The following is a 23,555-nucleotide window of genomic DNA, read 5'->3' on the forward strand; positions in this document are numbered from 1 at the left end:
TCAGATGTCCTATAAACGATACGCAAATGGAGCCTGCTGACCCCTAGCTATTTTCAGCATGCCTGCTTTTTCAACCTTTGACCACCAGGTGGAAGCAAGAAATAACGGGGACCAAATACTGGCATCAGATAGCGTTGTTAAGCGGCAGTCCAGCCTTCCTCTTGGAATGTTTCATTTTGACCTGAAGTCCACTGTGAGCGGATCCACTGTCACTCCATTGGACACCACCATAGGACAGATGACGATTAAAGTCCAAAATGATCCTTGCCCATGTTGGGATGACAAAGAGCTACCACACTTTGGGCTCTTAGGATTCTGAGCATGTCTTTGTGTGTTTGCTGTGAACAATCTAAGATGTGCGTCAGCATCCACTCAAGAGAATGAGCTGTTAGGCAAGGGGGTTATTCCGTAGGCTGAACTAGGGGAAGGATACTAATAAGAGAGGTCTTCATTATTGGCATCAATTCATGGTGTGGCAAGGCAAGCCCGCTCCACCTTGTGCTCTCTGGGGGCACTGGAGGACGTTACTTACTTCCCAGTTCCCTAATCTGCAACATGGGAGCAACCCTGGCATTTAAAAAGTATCCCCTCTGTGCCAGGCACAGGACCTATATAATTGTTAACCCTTATACTGTCTGCTAGTGTCCATGCTGGTCGGAGTAGCACAGTTTTACACATGAGGGAACAGAGGCTTTCTCCCAGGTCCACACAGAGGCATTTTCTACATTAGAGATGGGTGTGTTCACAGCCAGACCTTGTTCTCCTTCGGTTGACTATGTCATGTCCCTCTGGCTCATGTTGCGCACAACGTAATGATTTGATATATTTTTATATTGCAAAACAATTACCACTGTAAGTTTAGTTAACATTCATGATGCCTAACTTTTAGGAGGTGCTCAACAAAAGTTCGTGTCCATCTTTTCTTTTTTTTTAAACACAGTGTGGAAAGTCATTTGGCTGCTCGCCAGTGTTCAGACTCAATGACAGGTGCATGAGAGCCTATTTCATTCTGTTTAAGTTTGCTCCCTTAGAATTTCTTTTTCTTTTTCTTTTCCTTTCTTTCTTTTTTTTTGCCACGCTGACAGCATTTGGAAGTTCCTGGACCAGGGATAGAACCCACACCACAGCAGCGACCCAAGCCACTGCAGTGACAACGCCAGATCCTTAACCCACTGTGCCACAAGGGAACGCCATCCCTTAGAATTCTTGGTTTCCTTCTAGATGTCAGGCACACTTTCTAGACCAGAACTGACTTTAGGTTTGCTTGCTTGGGCCTAAATGCTGCCTGAATTCATATACCCAGAGAGCTGGCTTGCAGTTTTCAAACACCTACCTGAGTCAGTCTGAGCACCTATTGAGGCTGTCCCTTCTGGTAAAGGCTCTTTTCTGCTCCCCATCCTGAACTGCTATGAGAGGCCTGCCTAAGCTACAGCTGTGGGGCTCCCCACCCCCCGGGGCTCCCCACCCCCCCACCGCCCGCAGAACTTTTATTGTCTACAGGCTACATGATGGGTATTCAGTAAGGACCACTAAATCACAGATGCATTCTTGTTGTCTTTGTTAGTTTCACCCAAAGCATAAAACAGTGGAAAGAGAGCTGAGGTTTTCTACAAAGTAAGCCTGACTGCTTCCACTGTTTGCAGTATTTTATACCTGCCCCCATAACTGGCTCATAATAGTCAATAAATATTTGTTAAATGAAATCAGCAACCAGAAGTTAGGAAACCTGGGTTCTAGTTCCAACTGCACCCTCTGGACTAATTATTCTCATTCTGCCTGATGTGCCAAGAAAGTGCAGTAAGTTGCCATTCACCTTATTGCTGGGTAAAATAACTATTCTTTTTTGAGCACTCACTAGGAGTGAGGCATTTTACATACATCCTTCTTGGATTCACAGCAGCCCTATCAGGTAGGGCAATGTTATCATTTCTACTTAATAGACAAGACAGCTGAGGCTTGGAGAGGTATGTGTCTTCCAGAGTCACCTAGCCAGGAAGGGGATGACCCACAATGTATGACCTGTTGGACTTGCAGTTGGTGCTCATAGGTAATCCCACATTGCCTTCCAAGGGCAAATGTAATGATCTGGTAATAAAACAGTGCCCTAGGCTGGGAAATCAGTCAATCAACAACATTTTTTCTAAGTTTGTTTCCAAATGATCATGTCCTTTAGCTCAGACTTGCTTTTAGAATCTATGAGCTTGGCGCCGAGTTTCTGGAGTGTAATGGGGTTGCAGCCGTATCCTGGGACTCTAGCAATTCCCCCATACCTCCCCCCTCCCTCCTCCGCTCCAGCTAAGGAAGCCGTGATGTTTAGGGCATATCTCAACCACCAATGGGTCATGGCTGTCACACTTCTGGAGCGGAACCCAGAGCTCCTGGAAGTTAACTATTAACATCTTTGGAGTTCTCATTGTGGCACAGCAGAAACGAATCCGACTAGGAACCATGAAGTTGTGGGTTCAATACCTGGCCTCACTCAGTGGGTTAAGGATCTGGCATTGCCGTGGGCTGTGGTGTAGATCACAGACTCGGCTTGGATCTGATGTTGCTGTGGCTGTGGTGTAAGCTGGCAGCTGTAGCTCAGTTTAGACCCCTAGCCTGGCAACCTCCATATGCCGTGAGTGTGGCCCCAAAAAGAAAAAAACAAACAAACAAACAATTAACATCTTTATTAACCCATCCCCCAGATCAGGCAGCAAAATTCATTTTGATACACATCGCACTTTGCTTTCCATGAATAGTTTCTTCTAGTTTCTGCATTTATTTTTAGTTTTCTCATCTTTATTTGGTGGCAATTATTAGTTTTTATTGAGGGGGCAAAATGATCGTAAAGTAGTTCAAAGTAGGAAAAGTATGACTAAGAGATGGCAGGTTAAAAAAAATTTTTTTTCCAAGGAAAATCCTGCTATGTTTCTTCCTAGTTCAAGAAAAAGGCCTAAAGAATGTATACATGTATGTGTAACTGGGTTACTATACCATACAGTGTGTACTATGCTGTACAGTAGAAAAAAATTGTATTGGGGAAATAATAATTTTTAAAAATTAAAAAAAAATCATATTGGGGAAATAATAGTTTTAAAAAATTTAAAAAATTGAAAATATTATGTAACTGGTTCAAACCAAAGACTCCTTCCCCACCTTTGTTGCCAGTGCCTTACGTCATCCATCTCTGTAAGATACAGAGCCAGAAACACAAGTGGGCTCTCTTGGGTTACTTTTACATTTTAAGAATAAGTTTTAATAAATTTATTTCATTTTTATTTTTCCTCCAAGTATCAATTTTTCATTCACTCAAAAAATATTTATTGAACACTAGGTGCTGGGACTGAGAGATTCAAAAATAAATAAGACATGGATATCTGCCTTCAAGGAATACAGTCTAGAGGGGAAACAATAAATAATACAGTGTGGAAAGTATCATTATAGCATGATCCCCTGGGGCCTCTAGGAACCAGGAAAAAGGCCTTGGTTTGTCTGGGGAACTTGGAGACTGTCTGAAAGAAAGAGACATGAGCTAGGTGTCACAGACGATGAAGTGGGCTTTCAGCAGGTGAGCAAGAGGGGAAGGACATTCCAGACAAAGGACCTTGACACAGAGGAGTAGGAAAGTAGGTACATTTGGTAACATTCAAGCAGGTGAATTGCTCGGGGGAGCTAGAATGTTGGCTTTGGGTTTTGTTTTTGTTTTGTCTTTTTAGGGCTGCACCTGTGGCGTATGGAGGTTCCCAGGCTAGGGGGTGAATCTGAGCTGTAGCCACCAGCCTACACCACAGCTCACAGCAACGTGGAATCTGAGCTGTGTCTGCAACCTACACCACAGTTTGTGGCAATGCCAGATCCTTAATCTACTGATCAAGGACAGGGATCAAACCTGCATCCTCGTGGCTACTAGTCAGATTCATTTCCACTGAGCCACAGCGGGAACTCCTAGAATGTTGGCTTTGTAACAGGCCATTCTTAGAGCTACATGAAAGGGTAGATGGGTACCAGATTGGAACGTGCTTCATAATCCTCCTAAGGATTTGGACTTGACTAATAAGCAAAGAAAAGGCATTGGGTGATTGTTAGCAGGGAAGTGATATGGCAGGATTTAAATTTTAGAAAAAGTGCTTGAAAGACTATATGTAGAATTAAATTGGTAGTTTAAATTCAAGACCAGAAGCAATGTGGCAATGCTCTAGTTTCTAGAAGATAAATAGGAAGTCTCAGCTAGAGACGTGGCAAAGGATAAGGACTGTTGGGGCAAAACTAAAAAGCATGTAGGAGGTAGAGTCAAGGGGAGGTTGTAACTGACTAGATTTGAGTTGCGAAGGAGAAACCTAAATCCAGTGGGTGAGAGAATGAGGGTACCATACACTGGCACAGAGGGAAAAAAGGGGGGTACTGAGGAATAGATTCGTAGGGCATGTAATGAGTATAAGGTTTGAACATTTCCAGATTAAGAGATCTCTGGGGCCACCAAATGGAGATATCTCAAAAGCAATGAGAAATGTAATTCTGCGGAATTCCCGCTGTGGCTCAGTAGGAACGAACCCAAATTAGTATCCATGAGGATGTGGGTTCGATCCCTGGCCACGCTCAGTGGGTTAAAGAGCCGGTGTTGCCGTGAGCTGTGGTATAGGTCAAAGACTTGACTTGAATCCCGAGTTGCTGTGGCTGTAGCGTAGGCTGGCAGCTGCTGTTCTGATTTGACCCCTAGCCTGGGATCCTCCATGTGCCACAGGTGCAGCCCTTAAAAAAGCAAAATACAAAACAACAACAAAAAAACGGAAGTGCAGGCCTATGATTTTAAGGGTCTTAATCTAGACGTGCAAAATTGGAAGTCATCTGCTTAAATGGTATTTAAAGCTCCAGATGTGAATTCAGTTGCTCCAGGGAGCGCATGTAGCGAAGGAAGACTGATGGAGCCCTGGGGGAGCAGTGCTGCAGGATCGGGTAGAAGGGAAGGAGTCTTCGGAAGCTGAGGAGGAATAGCCAGAGAGGCCAGAAAAGACCAGAAGATGGTGATAATCATTATTGTCATCATCATCATCCCATGGCAATAGTAATCCTGGAAGGGAGTGCCAAGTGCCATGCCCACAGTCTCAGTGCCGAGCACAGCACCTGCCCCGGGTGACCCTTGAACATTCGTAGAGATGCCAGGGGAGTGATAAATGTTGTCAAGTGACACATTGTTAAATGCCATACACTTGGAATGGCGTGATCCAGCTATAGCGCAAACATAGCTTGTGGGGGTGGACAGACATTAAACAGGCACTGCTCATGGGTGGGAGGGGGGGCGGGGAGGGGGACTCCTGACTGTGCCTGTCCCGCCCCCTTCTCCATCCATCCACCAGGAGAAAGGCCTGGCTTTCCTTCCTCTGAAGAGAGGAACAGGCTTCAAAGGATGAAATACTTGCTTAGAATCCACAAAAAAGTTTTGATGCAGGGTTAGAAAAGTGACACTCCCTCCCGCCCCCGCCATGTGAATGGAGGTGCCGGGCTCCAGTGCCGAGGAGTGTACTGACTTTTGGCGTCCTGATGACACCCAGACAGGAGAGAGCCTGGTGCTCCAGAGCCAAATTTAGACTCCTTGAGCAAAGGACTGAGGGACCTTCCAAGCCAGCTACCTGAGGCAGAGGGAGGAGCAGCGGTGAGGGCAGGCGTGGGGGGGGGGGGGACAGATAGAAGAGCAACAGATTTTTGCAAGCCGCTTTAAAGTTCCTGCTCAAGATAGCGAATTAAAGCTAACACCATTATCAACTATCTAAATATATGGTATCTCAGGAATGCATTGTATTCGGGAAATTCCAGAGGTGTAGTTCAGTAGACGGCACCATTGATAACCTTCGGGTGATTGCGGGGAGACTCTAGTAACTAGAAAATGTTTTACTTTGTGCTAAGGCTCGAAATGATCCTGGTGATATTTTATCAATCAACCAACAAATCTCTATTGATCTGAATCGGTTGTGAAATATATCTTAAAGATGTATTCCTTAAAAATATATTTTAAGATATATCTTAAAGATATCTTAAAGTATATAAATACACATATTTATATATGTAAATATAACTTAAAGGTATATTCCTTAAGGATATATTTTTTTAAATGCATGATTTTATTACTGGAGCAACCATTTGACCCTCATTTCACTTTTACTCTCTTTCGTGTGGAAATTAAGATGTTCAGCTTTTGGAGTTCCTGCCATAGCGCAGTGGAAATGAATCTGACTAGGAACCATGAGGTTGTGGGTTCGATCCCTGGCCTTGCTCAGTGGGTTGAGGATCCTGCATTGCTGTGAGCTGTGGTGTAGGGCACAGACACGGATCAGATCTGGCTGTGGCCCTGACGTGGGCTGGCAGCTCTAGGTCCGATTAGACCCCCCTTGGCCTGGGAACCTCCATATGCCTCAGGTGCAGCCTTAAAAAAGAAAAATAAATAAATAAATAAAGATGTTCGGCTTTTAAACTTGCCCCGTTGCAACTTCTTTGGCTCTTCCTGCCTGGGATTCCAATTGAACTTGAATTGGAAACTCTTTTCAAGAGAGCTGGAAAAGGAGGAGATGGAGAGGAATCTGGTCTAATGATTTACCATCGTCTTTGGAAGGAGAAGGGAAATAAGCTACCTACAGCCCCATGATTTGAGAGGCTACCGAAGCCAGAGAAGCAGTCTCCTGGTGAAACGGTGCTGGGTAAAATGCCTCTTTGTGGATCGTTCTCTCATTGATCGCTTGTAGTTTAACTACTGGGGAAAAATCAATGGGAGCAAAGCAGGGTCGGTCAGCATCTACTTATCTGCATAAGGGCGGAGGGCTGGCCACAAAGCAGGCACTGGGCTTTGGCTCTGCTTCCTAAGAGCAAGCTGGCTGACCCTGGACACCTCAATCCCTCTATCTAGGCTAACGTAGCTACAAATTAGATGAGGAAGAGAGTCAGATACAGTCTACAGAAGTCATGGAACCTCAAGGTCGATGTTGTCATACTGCCTCCTGGAGCCACTCTTAAAAGTAGAATAAACCACTCTTTCCCAGTAGAATTTATGAGGACTGATTTTCCCTTGTCATGCCGACCCTTTCACATCCTTGAAAAACATATGAAGTAAGTGTCAGACACGATGTTCTGTGATTTTTACCTACGTTGATTAATTGGATTTTCCCAGGCCCACTTGAGGAAATGAGTCTCAGAGAAGTGTAGAAATCACTGGTGCGGGGCAGACCTGGCCCTCCTTGCTCAACCAGCATCCTTTGCCTCATTTAGCGCCCCTCTAGGAATATCCAGAGACATTAAAGATGATAATAACTAGACACAACAACAGACCCTTTCAAGACCCTCCCCAGGCTCCTTGAGTCTGACTCTGTGGGGTGGAGTTAGGGCTTCCTTTTGTCCGCAACTCTCCCTCGTGATGCTTCTTGGCTTGGGGACCACTGTGTGGGACCAGGGACCATGCTGCCTCTCCTAAAGGAGAGGTGGGAACAAAGAGAAGAAAAAGAAAAAGGAAGACGACTAACATTGACTGAGACCCTACTCTAGGCCAGGTGCCTAATCTTTTTTTTCATTTTTAGGGCCACATCCATGGCTTATGGACGGTCCCAGGCTAGAGGTCAAATCAGAGCTACAGCTGCCAGCCTACACACAGCCACAGCAATGCCAGATCCTTAACCCACTGAGTGAGGCCGGGGATCAAACCCTCATCCTCATAGATATTAGTTGGATTCGTTTCCACTGTGCCACGACAGGAACTCCCAAGTGTCTAATCTTATCTAATCCTCCCAAGCAACAGGGAAAATGTTCCCATTTTAAAGATTCAGAAACTTCTGAGTTGCTTAACCAGAGAGGGGAAATACTTTCCCCCAAATCCCAGAGCCCTTAAGTGGCAGAAAAGAGATCTGAGCCCGGGCTCATGTTCATGTTTCTGCACCACACAGCTAAGAAACACGCCTCTGGTCCACACTGAAAGCTCAAAAGAAATTAAGCCAGGCTTGTAAGACCTCAAGCTTAGCACATGTTAGAAGTTCAGTGGAATGAAAAGCAAGTTATGGGTTTCCAAGGAGAACAGTGAGGCAGAAATACCTGAGAGGAGAGAGAAAGACATGGTACATCTAACAAGAGAAAGAGGCAAAAGGAAACAAGGCCGAGGGTGAGGAAATACTTACATGCACTCACTGTTCTAACTCTCACAACAACTCTGGGCAATGGGAGTTTTATTATCTCCCTTCTACAGATGAGAGAACTGAGGTCCAGAGAGGTTAAGCAGCACCCTCAAGTCACACAGCTAGTTAAGAGGCGTAGGGTGGATTCAAAGTCCAGGGTCCTAACTACACATAGTTTACATTGCCCATCACTTTTCAAAGGAAGAGAAAGAAGGAGAAGCAAATAGGATTTATTTTGGTTAATGCTCTGAAACAGGCAGTTTGCACTCATTATCTCACTGAATCAATAAATTCAACAAGGGAGTTCCCATCATGGCTCAGTGGTTAACATACCCAACTAGCATCCATGAAGATGCAAGTTCAATCCCTGGCCTCACTCAGTGGGTTAAGGATCTGGCATTGCCATGAGCTATGGTGTAGGTCAAAGACTCGGCTCGGATCCCATGTTGCTGTGGCTGTGGCATAGACCAGCGGCTACAGTTCTGGTTCGATCTCTAGCCTAGGAACCTCCATATGCCACAGGTGTGGCCCTAAAAGAAGACAAAAGACAAAAATAAATAAGTAAATAAATTCAACAAATCACTTAATCCTTGTGAGGCAATCATGACCTCCAACTTGAGTTAAGGAAACAGGCTGGCCATGGTGAACCTATCTTGCTTAAGGTCTCAGTGAGCCTGAAGTAGCAGTTTCAAACCTTGGGTTCAGTGTCCAAACCCTAATTCATCTGATTCCAAACCCATGTTCCACAAGAACAATACTAAGCTAGCAATTTATTAAAATACTAAAGGCCAGCGCGTAGGGCTGTGTGAAGGGAAAAACAGAACACGGGAGAGCATTGAGATGGATTTCACTCTATTGGTTGGAAATTGGAAGAGGACTGAATGAGGAAATATTTTAATTTTGTTTGGCCTGGGAAAACTGTCAATTGGCAGCAGAAAGTGGTTAGGAAATAAATATTCTGAACAAATGCCAGGTATTCTTATCATCACTGGTTCTTTGAATGTAGGCACAGTCACCTGAAGAGAGAGTAAACAGCCAGTATAGACAAGTGCCCCCCTGGTGCCCACCTGGGACTATAAAACGCCAGCAGAGCGGCTCACACTTGATTGCGTCTGACCTTGACAACGCAGCTTAAATCAAGTTCTTTGATCAAACCTTTCAGGCTGCAACTCCGAGCACCCATCAAGTCTATCTTGAATTGAACTGACTTTTGAAGTTACCGAGTAATATGGGCTTTTTATTTAAAAATAAACACATTTAAGACAATAAATACAGAAGTAAAAAGGCTAAGCCCCTGAACCCTTTTCACAGTTGGGTGAGTGGTCTTCCAGGGCTTTTTCTATACGTAGACAGGTGTGACTAGGTCAGTATTATCAAACCTGTTTTTTGGCCGAATGATGGTTAAATTCTTTGTGGGATAAACAGTCTTGGTGTCTTCTATTCCTATAAAAGCTGGAACAAGGGCGCTTTTAAAGCCAAAACCATTATGTTTTGGGCAAGGAAAGTATAAAGCAGAATCATCCTTCTAGGTGAGAGCTGAAATACTCCTTTCAATTTGGAATGGGAAGTAGAAGGATTTGAGAAGTAGCATAGCTTCTAACCCTTGCAGCCTCTCCTATCAGAGAGTAAGCATTGAATTAGTATTTCTGGAATTGAAATACTCCTATTTTATTATCTTCTATTTGAGTTTTAGTTTAGGATGAATAGTCTCCATATCAAAAAATAATAGAAACACATGTAAATGTTATAGAGAGTGCACCAAAGAAAATTATAAATCTTATCATCATCCATTTTGGATTTTCAGGCTAGAGTTCACTTCCATTTTTACTGTAAGTGACATAAAAAATTATCCCCCCCCCCACTTTTTGGCCAACAGTAGTTATGTTTGTTTGCTTATTTATTTAATTTTTTATGGTCCTGTCACTTTTTACCGCTTTTTGAGTCTTTGAGACTTTGCCCCCTCGTTCGTCACATGAATTTTCTGCCGTTCGTCACATGAATTTTCTGGGGGCTGGGGGAGGACTGGGTGGGGACCGGGGGAAGCATGTTTTGTCTTCTCAAATGAATTGAAACTCTGTCATTGGGGAAGTTCCTTTTGATTACTTTGTGTTCAACCAGCACTCAGCATGTGTTCTGCTCATAGTAGACATTAAATAAAGGTTTGCTGGTTTGACTAAGGATTGTGCCTACTAGTTAATTGTCCAGGGATGACTTAACAAAACACCACAGACTGGGTGCCTTAAGCCCCAGAAGTGAACCACCTCACGGCTCTGGAGGCCAGGTCTGAAGTTGAGGGTTTGGCAGGATTGGTTCCCCCTGGGAGCTCTGAGGGAAGGATTTGTTCAGGCCTCTCTCCCCGGCTGTCTTCTCCTTCTGTCTCTTCACAGCCTCTTTGTCTTTCGCTGTACATGTCCATCTCTGTGTCTAAATCTTCCCTTTTGACTGGGACTCTGGTCATATTGGGTTAGCATCCACCCTACTGACCTCATCTTAACTAATTCTGTCTGCAATGACCCTTTTTCCAAATAAGGTCAAATTCTGAGTTACTTGGAACTTGGACTTATGACTTTGGAAGGACACAATTCAACCCAGAGTAGTGACCTTCCACGGAATCATCAAACTTCAGAGGGAGAAGAGGCCTTAAATATCATTTAGTTTGCCTACCTGATACCTGAATCCTCTCTTAATCTAAGGCAAGAAGAGCACTGGGAATTTTAAATGGTTTTGGCCACAGGATTTTAAGGTGGTTGTCTTTTAACCTGTCTATGTCTGCTTTCCAGAATGGTTCCCACTGCCTAAGCCTCCGAGCCTTCAGGATGTCTGGCACAGGTAAGCCCTCCCTGGGCAAGCTTCTCTTGGAGCAGGGTTGAAGGGACATTTCCCTGCCCCTCAGTCCTCTGAACACCCAGCCCGTGAGCCCCTTGATCTGGGGTCCCTCAGCCCCAGGAAGACACCTCTGGGAGAGGCAGCCACCTGTGAGTCTGTTAGTTTTTCTCCATGAACCATTTTACTCTCAGGGAGTTTGGTCATTAAAATTGTTTTGTGCCCCTCAACCATCCCCGAGGGCCTGCGAATGAGGGAGTGTTGGCTTATAAGAAAACCTAGTGGGTTTATTATTCTCCGACACAGAGAAACCAAATAACATCATTGAGTGGCTATTGGAAGGGGGGGGCAACGTGATTCATGGAGGTCATGCTTTCCCAGGCCCTCTCTACGCAGTCTCAGCTCAGACCAGGGCAGACTTTTATTACCAGCTTTCAACAAATCCCTAGTTTCTTTTGCAAAGTAAAACAGATAATAGAGACATTCCCGGAATAGTTAGCTAACTAAGCCGTGCCAGGCAACCTCAGGGCTAAGAAGAACTCAGTGTTTTCGGACAATGACCAATTACAATAACCAGTATTATTTGATCTGAGCGTAATTAGCCGAGGCTCTGTTCTTTTTGCTTCAGTGAGGAGGCAAAAAGGGCAGTGAGGAAAACATCAGAGACAGGGGAAGGGAGCTCATATGTCAAAGAAAAACACTCTCGCAGGTGGGGAGAAGGGAAAGAGATCCTAACTGAATGTCTGAACGTTGTTCTTCCCTGAAAACGTGGTAGGGTTTAACCCAGCCAAAGTCTGTTTGATTTTTTTTTTTCTTTCCATACTTACTGTTCATGTGCTTTCAAAAATCTCCACGGAGAGTATGTGTGAGAGCACAAAGAGTAAAATAGGTCGGTTGGAACACAGAACTAGGGACGGGCAAAGAATCTTTTTTGGGAGGGACGATTCTCCCCAGGGGAGCCACACGCTCCACTCTTATTTTCAAACACGCTGTCTCACCTCAACTCCCTGTTATTTTGGAGACAGGTTCCAGGGAACTGCTGTCGATCGTTTCATTCAAGATGTGCAAACTTTCTCTTGCCAGCATGGTCAGGCTCCCTAGCCCCTAGCTCAGGAGATTGGAATTTCTGTGCTTCCCTTCTCTTTTTGTTCCACCACTGGCTTCCAAGATAAATGGTGACTCCAAACCTGCAGACCCCCCCTGCTCCCCTGTGCTGCCACTGTTGGCACTGTCGCACCCCTCTCCCCCGCTCGGCCCTGCCAGCCCTTCCTTCTGGGCTGAGCAGACCTTGGATGCCCCTGACCATCCCTCTGGTTTTTCTGACCACACACCACGCCTGCCCCACTTCAGCCCATTGCCTTGTTCCCATCAATACCTCTACCTTAGCTCAGACCCCTGGCTTCTCTTTGCTCAGATTCTCAAAGCAAGGAGCAATGTCTAGAGATGCACTGTCTCATACGGTAGCCACTAACCACATGTGGCTATTTCAGTTTAAATGATTTTAAATTAATTTAAAATGCAGTTACTCCAAGGACTTACTGTAGAGCACAGGGAATGATATCCAATATCTTATAATAACCTATGATGGAACATAATCTGCAAAAGAAACCCCCCCAGGGAGTTCCCATTGTGACTCAGCAGGTTAAGAACCATTCTCATAGTGTCCATGAGAATGCAGGTTTGATCCCTGGCCTCCCTCAGTGGGTTAAGGATCTGGTGTTGCTGTGACTGTGGCATAAGCTGGCAGCTGCAGCTCTCATTCGACCTCTAGGAACTGCAGAGTCTGCAGGTGCAGCCCTAAAAAGAAAAAAAAAAAAAAAAACCCAAACCAAATTCACTATGCTGTACACCTGAAACTAATGCAAAATATTGTAAATCACCTATACTTCAATTAAAAAATAGATATAGAATCAACTATAATTTAAAAAATAAAGAAAAAACAAATTTGGTTGCTCAACTGTGCTAGCCACATTTCGAGGGCTCAATAGCCACAGGTGTATAGGGGCTACCATATGGAATGAGGCAGAAATAGAATGTTTCTGTCATCACAGACAGTGCTATTGGACAGACTAGCCTAGGTTATCTCAAAAGAAAATTCTTGGCTCTGAGAAGAACCAGAGGAAAACAGAGAATAGAGACAGGTGAAGAACCATGTGTTGTTGAAGGGGACCAAGTGTAGGTGGGAGGTTTGTTTGCTTTGTGCCTAGTAGGGGCTGCATCTGTTATTTCATGTATTCCTCACAAATCCCATTCCCAGCTCAAAGAGGAGGAAACTGAAGCTCAAAGTTTAGTAACTTGACCAAGGACATCAAGCTAAGTAAGTGTTGCCTCATCTAGTACACAGGTCTCCTATGGCTTTTTCAGTTGAGTCAGGTTGCAAGTGTGTTGAGTAATGAGCAGCCTAGTTGTCGCTGGCTGTTTCTGCAGAGGAGCAGTGAAACTGTGCGTGGCCTAGAAATGCACCTTGGGGCCTTGTCTGGGGTTTGATGGTGACCCAATTAATGTGGGCCTTGTAAGTGGACACCCACTCACTTGGTAGATGGATTGGGAAATTATAGGACAGCTTCGCTGATATGTCTTCTTGGTGTTTGAATATATTTCTTATTGAGGTATCTGTTTCACCGCATCCTAAACTGAGAGCATTTCAAAAAGGTATCCACGCTCCTGAAACAATAACAACAAAAAGCCATTATTGAAAAAAACCAATGATAGTTGGATAAAGCCTGAAATTTAGCAAATAGTATTGTGCCATTATTAATTACTTAGTTTTGAACATTTTACTCTGATTATGTAAGATGTTAACATTCAGGGAAGCTAGTGAAACATATAACTCTCTGTATTACTCCTGAAACTCTTCTGTAAGCCTTAAGTTATGTTAGAATAAAAACAAACGGAACAATTGAAAAAAGACAAAAGTGCCCATTCTATCCCTGCCCTATTTCTCTTTCTATGGACATAGGGGAAAATACCAAAGAACCTAGTCGAACTCACAGTGACCAGCCTTGCACTGCAAACAGGTAAAGCTCTTCCACCACCAACCTGATGGCAGCGATGTCCATGGGAGACTTTTTTTTTTGTCAGTTTAGGGCTGCACCCTCGGCATATGGAGGTTCCCAGGCTAGGGGTAGATGAGCTGAAGCTGCCAGCCTACGCCATAGCAATGCCGGATCCTTAACCCACCGAGCAAAGCCAGGGATCAAACCTACATCCTCATGGATGCTAGTCAGATTCATCTCCACTGAGCCAGGACGGGAACTCCAAGTGGGAGACTTTTATACTCAGAGCCAGGCTGTGCTAAGTAATCAAGGCTCTTGCCTTAGGCCCTTGAGAACCACCAGACTCCAGATGTGTCAAGGGATGTGCCAGTTGCTGGTACGCAACTGCAAAACCTGATTTTCACTTCTTCTTAGTGTTTGTGTTTCTATTTTGGACTTCTAAAATTAAATGTGGATGTCCTCACACCCAGCACATCTTTTAGGATTGATTTACCGCTGTAATTCTTTTTACCACTTTTATGAGCAGTGGGACCTGTGGCAATTCAGGGTGGCTGGAATGAACGTGTTTTCTTTGCACACACAGACAGAGGCTCTCTTGAACTGCTTGTGGAAATGGAAATTGGGACAATTAGTTGCTATTCTAAACAAAAATTTAACATTGTTTTCTGGTATCCTTCCACCTGGGAATTTTGATTTTCAGAATTTATTCTAAGGAAATTATGGTGCACGGACACAAAGATTTCTCTTTGAGGGTATTTGTCACAGCATGACTTTAATAGTAACCCCTCACACCCCAACAAGAAAGGAAACATCTTCCATAAGGGTTTGGCTATGTAATGATAGTCTTTCTAAAGAATGAAATGCTGTGTGGTCATTAAAGCTATTCAGAGTCCTGGGAAGATGGGCAGGATAGTCAGGTGCAAAAAGTAAACAGTATGTAGAGTGTGACCTCATTTTTTTTCCTTTAAAACAAAAAATATATCTGCCTAAAAATAAAAGACTAAAGAAGTAAACACTAAAGCAATGGTGATTATCTTTGAGTGAAAGAGGTCATCTCAGAGAGATGGAATTGCTTTGATTTTCTTTTTTATTATTTTTATTTATTTATTTTTTGTCTTTTTGCCTTTTCTAGGGCCACTCCTGTGGCATATGGAGGTTCCCAGGCTAGGGGTCTAATCCGAGCTGTAGCCTCCGGCCTACACCACAGCCACAGCAATGCGGGATCCGAGCTGCGTCTGCAACCTACACCACAGGTCACGGCAACACCAGATCCTTAACCCACTGAGCAAGGCCAGGGATCGAACCCGCAACCTCATGGTTCCTAGTCGGATTCGTTAACCACTGAGCCACAACAGGAGCTCCGCTTTGATTTTCTTTCTCTTCATTTTCTAAGTATTCCACCAAAAACACATAGTATTTTGGCAATGGAACACGTCTCACTTGTAGAAATGTTCCTAGAAGGAGAGGTTCACCAGAAGATTCCTTGTCTTTATTAACAGACTCATGAATTGGGTGGGTTCTCCGAGCTTTGTAAGGGACTCCTGGCATGTTCCACAGTTAATCTCACAAGCCTAACAAATAGTATTGATTAACATTTAGCCTGGATGGAAAGGTGCTGGCCGGCACATTGATTTTGTGACGTTTACCTTGCATACCAACTTTCATTTCCAAAGTAGGGGTTGAAGAAGCAGTGAAGAACTGTTCTGGCAGGAGTTGGAGGAGGTGGCAAATTGTAGAAATGACAATGAAGACCGTGGAGAGTGGGCTGGATTACAGATGGTAGCAAGGGACAGAATGATACCAACGTGGAAGTAAATTAACATTTGTGCCCCAAGAAGCCACATCTGTATTCCTAGGGCTCTTAGCTCCCAAATACGAATGCACTGTGCTAATAGCAAAGTGGCGGTTATGAGAATGCTTGTCCAGATTGGGTGGTCCTGCTAAGCGTGCTGCTAACAAAGGTGTATAGTCAGGAAGGCACGTATTTGGTTAATACAGGGAAGACCAACATGAAACTGGCTCAGATGGCAAAGATACCACCCCCCCCAGCCCAGGGTAACCCCTCTCACGCTGAGGGCTTCTCCTGAGCTCCATCACAGCCCCCCCCCCAAACTGGGGCTGACTCTTATGGCATCCTGGGCCCACCCCAGCCTGTAGACCCTCATAATGTGATCTGGACCCCTGGTGTTGATCTTGGGGCCAACCGCTGGTGTGGGCCGAGGGGGCAGCCATGGAAGTAGGCAGCTGCTTTAAGACCCATGAGAACTTCAAGAAAGCCTTCCTTTGTATTCTTGCCCTGGTCACCGCCTCTGCCATCTGAGGAGCAGAAGGGGTGGTGGTCATAGTTTGGAGGCCATGAGATTGAAATGAATCCCAGTATCACAAAAAGCCTTGATCCAACTTCTTGGGAAGGGTGAGAGGAGGGCTGGTTAGCTGACTAGGAAAGTCATCAAAAAGAAGTCCTCCTGTTACTGACTAGCTTCTATTCTCCCTTCTTTCATTTGTCTGGTGAAAGTGGCCTGTTCTTTTATGTGTATCCCTGCTACCCCTGTAAGCTCCACCAGCCTCTCCCGGCTTCCCCAGCCACCCATAAATACAGTCTAAACAGAAACAGTATGTATGGCTTGCTAACACCCTCTAGCTTTCCTTGTCCAATCAGATGGCAGCTCCTAAGCCCCATCTACAGAGAAATTCAGCACCAATGCAGTTGTTATGGACCAATGATTGGGACTATGCAGAGAAAACCTGATTGGAGTGGGAGAGTGGAGGTGGATGCTTATAGATGCATCGCTCCCCCTTCACCATGAGCACCTACCCCTCAGAAATTCAGAGAGTGGGTTCAGGCCCCTAATTTTGGCATACATTCCACCCCACCACCCTATAGCGAGAATGGAATGCCTAGAATTGTTTTCACAAGATTTTCCCTGAGTCTCCTTCCGGACTGATCCTAGGCCCTACTGATTTGAACCAGTTTCTCCATTCCAGGCTCTCATTTCACTGGCCCTGACAACATGCTCCTGAGCAGGGCCCCCCACATGGAAAGACGACCTGCCAGCCCTTCTGGCCACAAACTACAAAGCAGGCCTCCAGCCCTGGTTCCCTTCTCCTAACTGGCCTGGAAATTTGCAAGGACTGGGACTTTGCAAATTTCTTCTCTATCTTAAATCTATGAAGTAATTACTCTTGAGTTTAAAGGGAAAGTCATCTGTTTGTAGAAACAGTCTTATGTCACAGGAATCAAATACCTGAAAGTTCTCTATATAAATCTTATGCAAAAATAAGGCAAATTCCCACTCTGGGCCAGGGCTTCCAGCATCACTGCATCATGGCACCTGGGGAGGAAAGGTGTTTGTCACTTCACGTTGATGTATACATTCGGCATTACGTAAGCCCATCTGGTTTGGCTTAACTGGGGAGGTGCATGGCCATGCAACTTAATTCTGAATGTCAGCCATCACTTCTGCAGTTAATTGCCTCTCGGGATCAGCACAGTTTTCTGTCTCGTACTTGCCACTTGCAAACCTGTCGGTGGGCTCTAGAGCTGGGTGTACTTAAATGACTGGGGCTAGATTAGCAAAGACTTTTAGACATTGTAAGTACATAGGAAGCATGCCGACCCACAGGGCCTGCAGGTTCAGCCTCCACCCTCCCCTGCCCCCCAACTTTATATCAGGCCCCTCTCTTCTGATTTGTCCCAGGCCAGCCAACTGGCCTTTCTTCCCTTCTTTAAAATCCCTCTTCTCCCTCCCACTGTGGGGCCTGCAAAGCCTGCCCTTCTCCTGCCCCAGATCTTTAGCTCTCAGCTCAAATGCTGCTTCCTCAAGAAAGTCCTCCCCGAGCCTCTCCTAAGTCAGGTATCGGAACCTTTTTCTTCATAGCTGCACTTATGCATTTGTGTGATCATTTGATTAGTGTCTGGCTCCTCTAGTGGATCAAGCTACCGGAAGGCAGGCTTTCCTGTATCTCCCAGATCCAACCACCCACCTAGTAGTTGCTCAGCTAATGGATTTGCTCAAATCCAAATTTATAATTCAACATAAGGCCAGCTTGAGGAGTCGTCCTTACTGTAATTTAAAGAACTAGTTCTTTCTGTCCTGTGCTCCATCTCAGACAAAGCCAGTAGTCTTAGAGAATCATCCTGAGGGCTGAGCTTCAGAAACACTGTGAATAAGGGCGTTTTCCACTCAAGTTTCGCCCTCCAGAATCTCCTCTCTCCCTCTTCCCCTTCCAGGATTCTATGCTTGCTGCCCTTAGAGCATATTTCCAACAGGACTCTTCTGCTTGCTGGGGGCTACTGTGTTCCTTAGAGAAGAACCCTTAGCTCTGTATTTCTGTTTCTGTGATCATAGTTTCAGGTCCTTTATGTATACAAGGTACCCAGAGCTGCAGTGGAGTGGGGGTGGAGGCGGGGGCGGGGGGTGAATGACAGAATGCTGACATTTCCCCCTCATCTTGGTAATGAGACAGGGAAGAGTGTCAGGGGTGGGGGGTGGTATTTTTCTACTTGCCAAACTTTACTAATCCCAGCAAAGTTCTATTTGAAACTCTTCTAGCCACCTCCGCTACTTTTCTTTTGTCCCCCATGCTTTTGCAGACACCCTTTTTCTTTCCTGCTTTTCCAGGTTGTGCAGGGCTCCTGAAGCGGAAGACCTGGCCTCCCAAATGCTGAAAGGCTTTCCCAGAGACCGCGTGTCCGCCCAGGAAGCGCTGGTTCACGATTATTTCAGTGTGCTGCCAGCTCAGCTGCACCAGCTTCCTGACGGTGAGCGAATTATTGTGCACGTGCGTGTGTGCACGTACGTGTGTGCGCGTGTGTGTGCGTGTGCATGCACGTGCACATACACATATAAGTTTCAGTGTCTGTTTTCTCGGAGCACTGGAGTCGTAAACTTTGCACCCAGTTGCAAGCTGAGAGCTGGGAGAAGCAGGATGGGGACCACATCTTGCCTGCCTTTTGTTTGAGATTTTCTAAAACTCTAAAGTCGAGGGTTGAGATGACACAGACCTGCTTGTAATGATCCAAACCTTTCCCATATACACACCTAGACTTAGAAATCAGAGGAGATGAAAGTTTCCTCTGAGTTTGTTTCCGCCAGCATCTGCCAGGAGAAGCAAAACCAAAGTTCCTAACAACCCCCTTTTCTTTTTCCACAGCGAGTAAGATGATAGGTGACATGGATATGTCAGGAGAGGAGAGCTGGCCTGTCTTGATTGGTAATCTGATGCTGCCCAAGGAAGCACGGGGTGGGGTATGGGGCGAGTGGAGCGTCCGGCCAGGCTGGACGCCCACGGGAAACACAAGTTACCCTGAGAATCAGCTTTGCTGCCTGGGCCTGAAGTCATCCTCCAAATCTGAAAACTGCTGAGGGATCATGTGGCTGGAGTGTTCCTCCTGTTTCTCAGAATGTGGCTGGGAGAGGCTGTTCAGAGGATGTGGGCAATGCAGTCATGGCCCCGCCTGTTTGTGGGGGACCCTCCTTAGGTGGCATTTCTTTGAAAACATCCACCATTCAACTGAGAACAATTTTTTGAAGTCCTAAGCCAGAGAGGAAAAAAAGCCATTAAGGAAAGTCCAGGGGGCTCAGATTGCGAAGAGGGTCCTGAGATGGGTGGAGTGGAGTGAGAAAGGGGATGCGGTGGGAGCTTCTGTCCAAGAGACAGTGGCACATGACGGGGACCAAGTCTCCAGGCTTTGCAGATGCAGCTCTGCAGTGTTCGGGACGTGGTCCTGCATCAGTCCTAAGCTCTTAGTTTGGGACTTCTTGTGGGTTGTTTTTTTTGTTTTTTGTTTTTTTTTTTAATGAAAGTGAGTCACTTAGGATCTCCAAAAATAACCATAATCATACAACTGGGGTTAATGTCTTACTTAACCCTGTGAAAAGAGTCGGTCAGCTGTATTTATTAAGTTGCCATTAAGTGTCAAGAACATATTAAGTGTGATAAAATTGGAGGGAAAAAAAAGGCTTGTCCTTGACCTCAAAGATCCCATGAAGTGGGAGGAAAAGAGGGCGAGGAAGAGGAAACAGGACACCCTCGTACACATATTAGCACAAATCATATCTAAACAGCTAAAAGTCTGTGTGTAATCAGCTGCAGATGTTCAGAGAATATGTGTGTGCTAAAGGCAATTCTTTGGAGGAACCAGAATAACTCAAGTAAGATGGATTAGACTGGAGGTGACTCTGGAGTGGAATTTGGAAGCAAGGGAGGGACATGTGGGTAGAATGGCTTGGCATGTGGGTAGAGTAAAAGACATTCCAGGCGACCTACAGTTCTTAGTCCCTTTCTGGTACTCACTCCCAGCTTCATCCCCACCCCTCCCCAACTCCCATCCGCTATCACCTTCCCAGTCTGAGCTCCTACATCCCCCCCTTCATAGCTTTCTTCTCTCAGGCTTGGGACTTCTAAGTACCACTCCACCCAAGTATACACACTGGGGGAGGACAGATACACACACACACACACACACACACACACACACACACTCACACCCTCTCTGCATTTAAAGAAAGTTCTCCCAGGGGCTCCTCTTCTATTATTCTACGTAGAGAACCACTGGGAATCTTCAGAGTTTTCTGGGCACGGCTTTTCCTTGAAGGAGAGTAATTAGGAGAAAACAATCCCGGTGCAAACTGATGTGTAGTTAGAAACTTGGGTTTTGCCTCTTGCTGGTCACCTAAAGCAAAGCCACCATCAGAGGGACTCTGTGTGTGTGTGTGTGTGTGTGTGTGTGTGTGAGAGAGAGAGAGAGAGAGAGAGAGAGAGCACTTGCACATGTGGGTCTATGAGAGGGACCAAACCGATCTGTATTCCTTCTCTGTTCACCCAGCCACAGAGCCCAAATCTACTTTGACACTTTTAGAAAAATGAAAAGATGGAATCTTGCAGGAGCCTGCCTGTGCTGGGGGGGAGACGAGGAGTGCTCACAGCAGGAGGGAAGTTGACTTTTCTTTATACATATAGGGGTTTTTCCATGCAGAGTTTAAATTATGCCTGATAAAAGGAGTTTCGTGGATGTTTCAGTTCTTTCAAATTCTCCTGGCTTCCTCCCAATTAAATGAGGTTTGTCAAAGCCACAGGGCTCTGCTGCTGCTGCCTCGGCCGACAAGCACTTCCTGCAGCGACATCTCGAATCCCCGAGGGAGAAGATGAAAGGGCCAGCGCCAAGAGACAGGGGAAGGGGGGCAGATCGAGTGTGTGTGTATGTGTGTGTGTGTGTGTGTGTGTGTGTGTGTGTGTGTGTGTGTGTGTGTGAGGGGCGGGGGCAGAAATGGCAGAAGTGGGTTGAGAGACAGATCGACAGATAGGACATGGACAAGAAGACAGGGAAAACAAAGCTACCAGGAAAATTGAAAGGAAAAACAGAGGAAGACAGAGCAGCCACCAGGGCCAGTTTGTGCGCCTTGAGAACAGTGGCCCTCATCAAGACCATGGATTTTAAGGATGCACTCCCTTAGCCTGGCAGTGCCAGCTGTTTTTCCATCATCTGTGGCCATGAGCCTTTATTGAGAGCCTCCTTTGCAGACTGGGAGCGCCAGCCGTTATCACACTTCCCAACCCGCAGGGACACAGACTCGGGGTGGCTGCCCAGAAACAAGAATTGTGCAAAAATAAGACATGCTCTTGTGAGTGGTTTGTAAAGAGAGTTTCCCTGGCATAATGATGCAAGAAATTTTCCTCTCTGGCGGCAGCCTGGAATCACTTAGGGAGTTATATTTGTATCATTTTTATTATTCTGGTTTTATTCTGGTTTCAGGATAACAAAGTTGTCACTTTAAAATATATTCTGTTTCCCCTTTGATCTGGGAGATGCCAGCTCTTATTGTCTGCCCTCTGACGAAGACAATTTAAGCATGAAACTTGAGGCTAGGAACCGTGTGAAGAGGGGAAGGACAGCCTAAATGCCAGTGGAAGCGTGGCGCAGAGTCCCCCAAAATGCAGGGGTCACTCTCATCCATCCGTGTCCGTTTTCACGAAGTCGAGAGGTCCCTAGGTTGTGGTCGGAAGCTGATGGCCAGAGGAACCCAGGGGATCACTTGCCATGAAAATCCAGGAATTTTAGGCTTAGTTCCCTCCGAGTGCATTCTTAAGTGGAGAAGCATGCATGCTAGAATGGCAAGCATGTGGGAATTTCTGCCAAGCGCTGACATTTTCCCTTATTGACTCTTGAACACCTGAAGAAACATTTGTTGAAGGAGAAATTATGGGTAGTCTCTCTGAAAACACCCCCAGCAGCAAGCTAATTGCTTTTGCAGATGGCCGGAGAGACGCTCTACCCACTCAGTCATCAGCTTACGGCCACACTTGTGGTCCTCATGGCTGAGCCAGCAGAGCCGGACGTCAGCTGGGGCAGCTAGGACCTAAAATTAGGCCCTTGGCAGCTCTCTAATCTTAGCTGCAGGTTCAGCTTCTTCGTTTAATTCCCTTTGCCCTCAGCATGAACTTGGGCTCAGGGAAAGGAACGCTGCTTAATGACTCAGGAGTGGGGGGAGCAGAAGATCATTAAGCTGCCCCTTCTAGAGGCTGGCCCCACCCCATTCTTGCAGGGAGCCTTCCACATGTTACCCTTGGAAAGTGAAAACTGATTTTGGAACCTAGCCATTTTGAACCACAGACACTGATCCACAAAAGTAGTTTTTTTATCTTGGGCAGTAAATGCCACGTGATTTAAGAGTCTGGTCCTTAAGCCCTGGTCCTTGATGGAAACGACATCAAAGGCTGTCTCTCTCTGTGCGTTGGTCCCATTTTGCTTTGCAAATCCCAGGCTTGAGTCTCTCCCATTCCTTCCTGGACTAAATCCCCCTTCTCCTTTAAGTTAAGTTTCAGCATCTTAAAAAAAAAAAAATTCCTGAAACTTAAAAGCTTGCAATTGTTTCACAAGTAATTTTGCAAAAGCAATTTACCAGAGTCCTTCCTGTCATCATAGACTTCGGTCCCTGTAGGGATGGAAGAAGACATGGCATTTATCACTACCCTTTATCACACAACCCTAGTATCTGTACTCTGGTAGTCTCAGCAGATTTTATTCACAGGGCCCCATTAAAATCTGAGCAGTTTTTTTGCTCCCATAAAAGAACTTCAGGCCTTCTTTTCGATATTATCTCTTTAATACACTTGAAGATCTCTTGATATCACTTTCCAAAGCTTTCTTCTCTAAGTTCCTTTGACCTCCCCCCCAACCACCCACACACCCAATATCGATTCTTTTTCTTTTACCTTTTAATTATTTTGTTTCCTTATTCTACTCTGAACCTATTCCAGTTCTTTGGCTTATCGCTGAGACTACGGGCCCATCCTAGACTCAGGTTTCTAATGTAGTGGGAGAATTGAGTTCAGTTCATTCATGGAAGATTTATTGAGGGTCTCTCAGATATGAGATTGAGGGGTACAAAAATGAATTAGGCATGGACTCTGTCCTCAAAGAGCTTACAGTCCTTAAGGCAGTGAGTCAAGTATATAAACAGCTGCAGACCTAGTGTGAAGTGCTCTGGGAGGTCAAAGGAGGTGAGATTCAACTCCAGCTGTGGGGGTCCAGTTTGGCTTTGTGAGTGAGTCTTGAAAGATGATGGGGTCTGGATGGTTAAGGAGGCAAGATCTCCAGTGA

At 45.5% G+C, this 23,555-nt stretch overlaps 1 protein-coding gene across 8 annotated transcripts in view; it reads left to right on the top strand.

Annotated features, from left to right (window-relative positions):
• CDK15 (cyclin dependent kinase 15) overlaps positions 1-23,555 on the top strand; it is a 104,943-nt gene that overhangs the window by 70,691 nt on the left and 10,697 nt on the right. For all 8 annotated transcript variants that reach the window (XR_002339420.1, XM_021076193.1, XM_021076188.1 and 5 more), the window contains 2 exons: positions 10,913-10,961; positions 18,574-18,713. Coding sequence is in view for 7 of the 8 variants with exons in the window: in XM_021076193.1 (XP_020931852.1) it covers positions 10,913-10,961; positions 18,574-18,713 (189 nt within the window). In the remaining variant the exon portion in view is untranslated. The remainder of the gene's footprint in view (positions 1-10,912; positions 10,962-18,573; positions 18,714-23,555) is intronic.

This window comes from Sus scrofa, chromosome 15 (genome assembly GCF_000003025.6).
Source record: "Sus scrofa isolate TJ Tabasco breed Duroc chromosome 15, Sscrofa11.1, whole genome shotgun sequence".
In the NCBI taxonomy this organism is placed as follows: Eukaryota; Metazoa; Chordata; class Mammalia; order Artiodactyla; family Suidae; genus Sus; species Sus scrofa.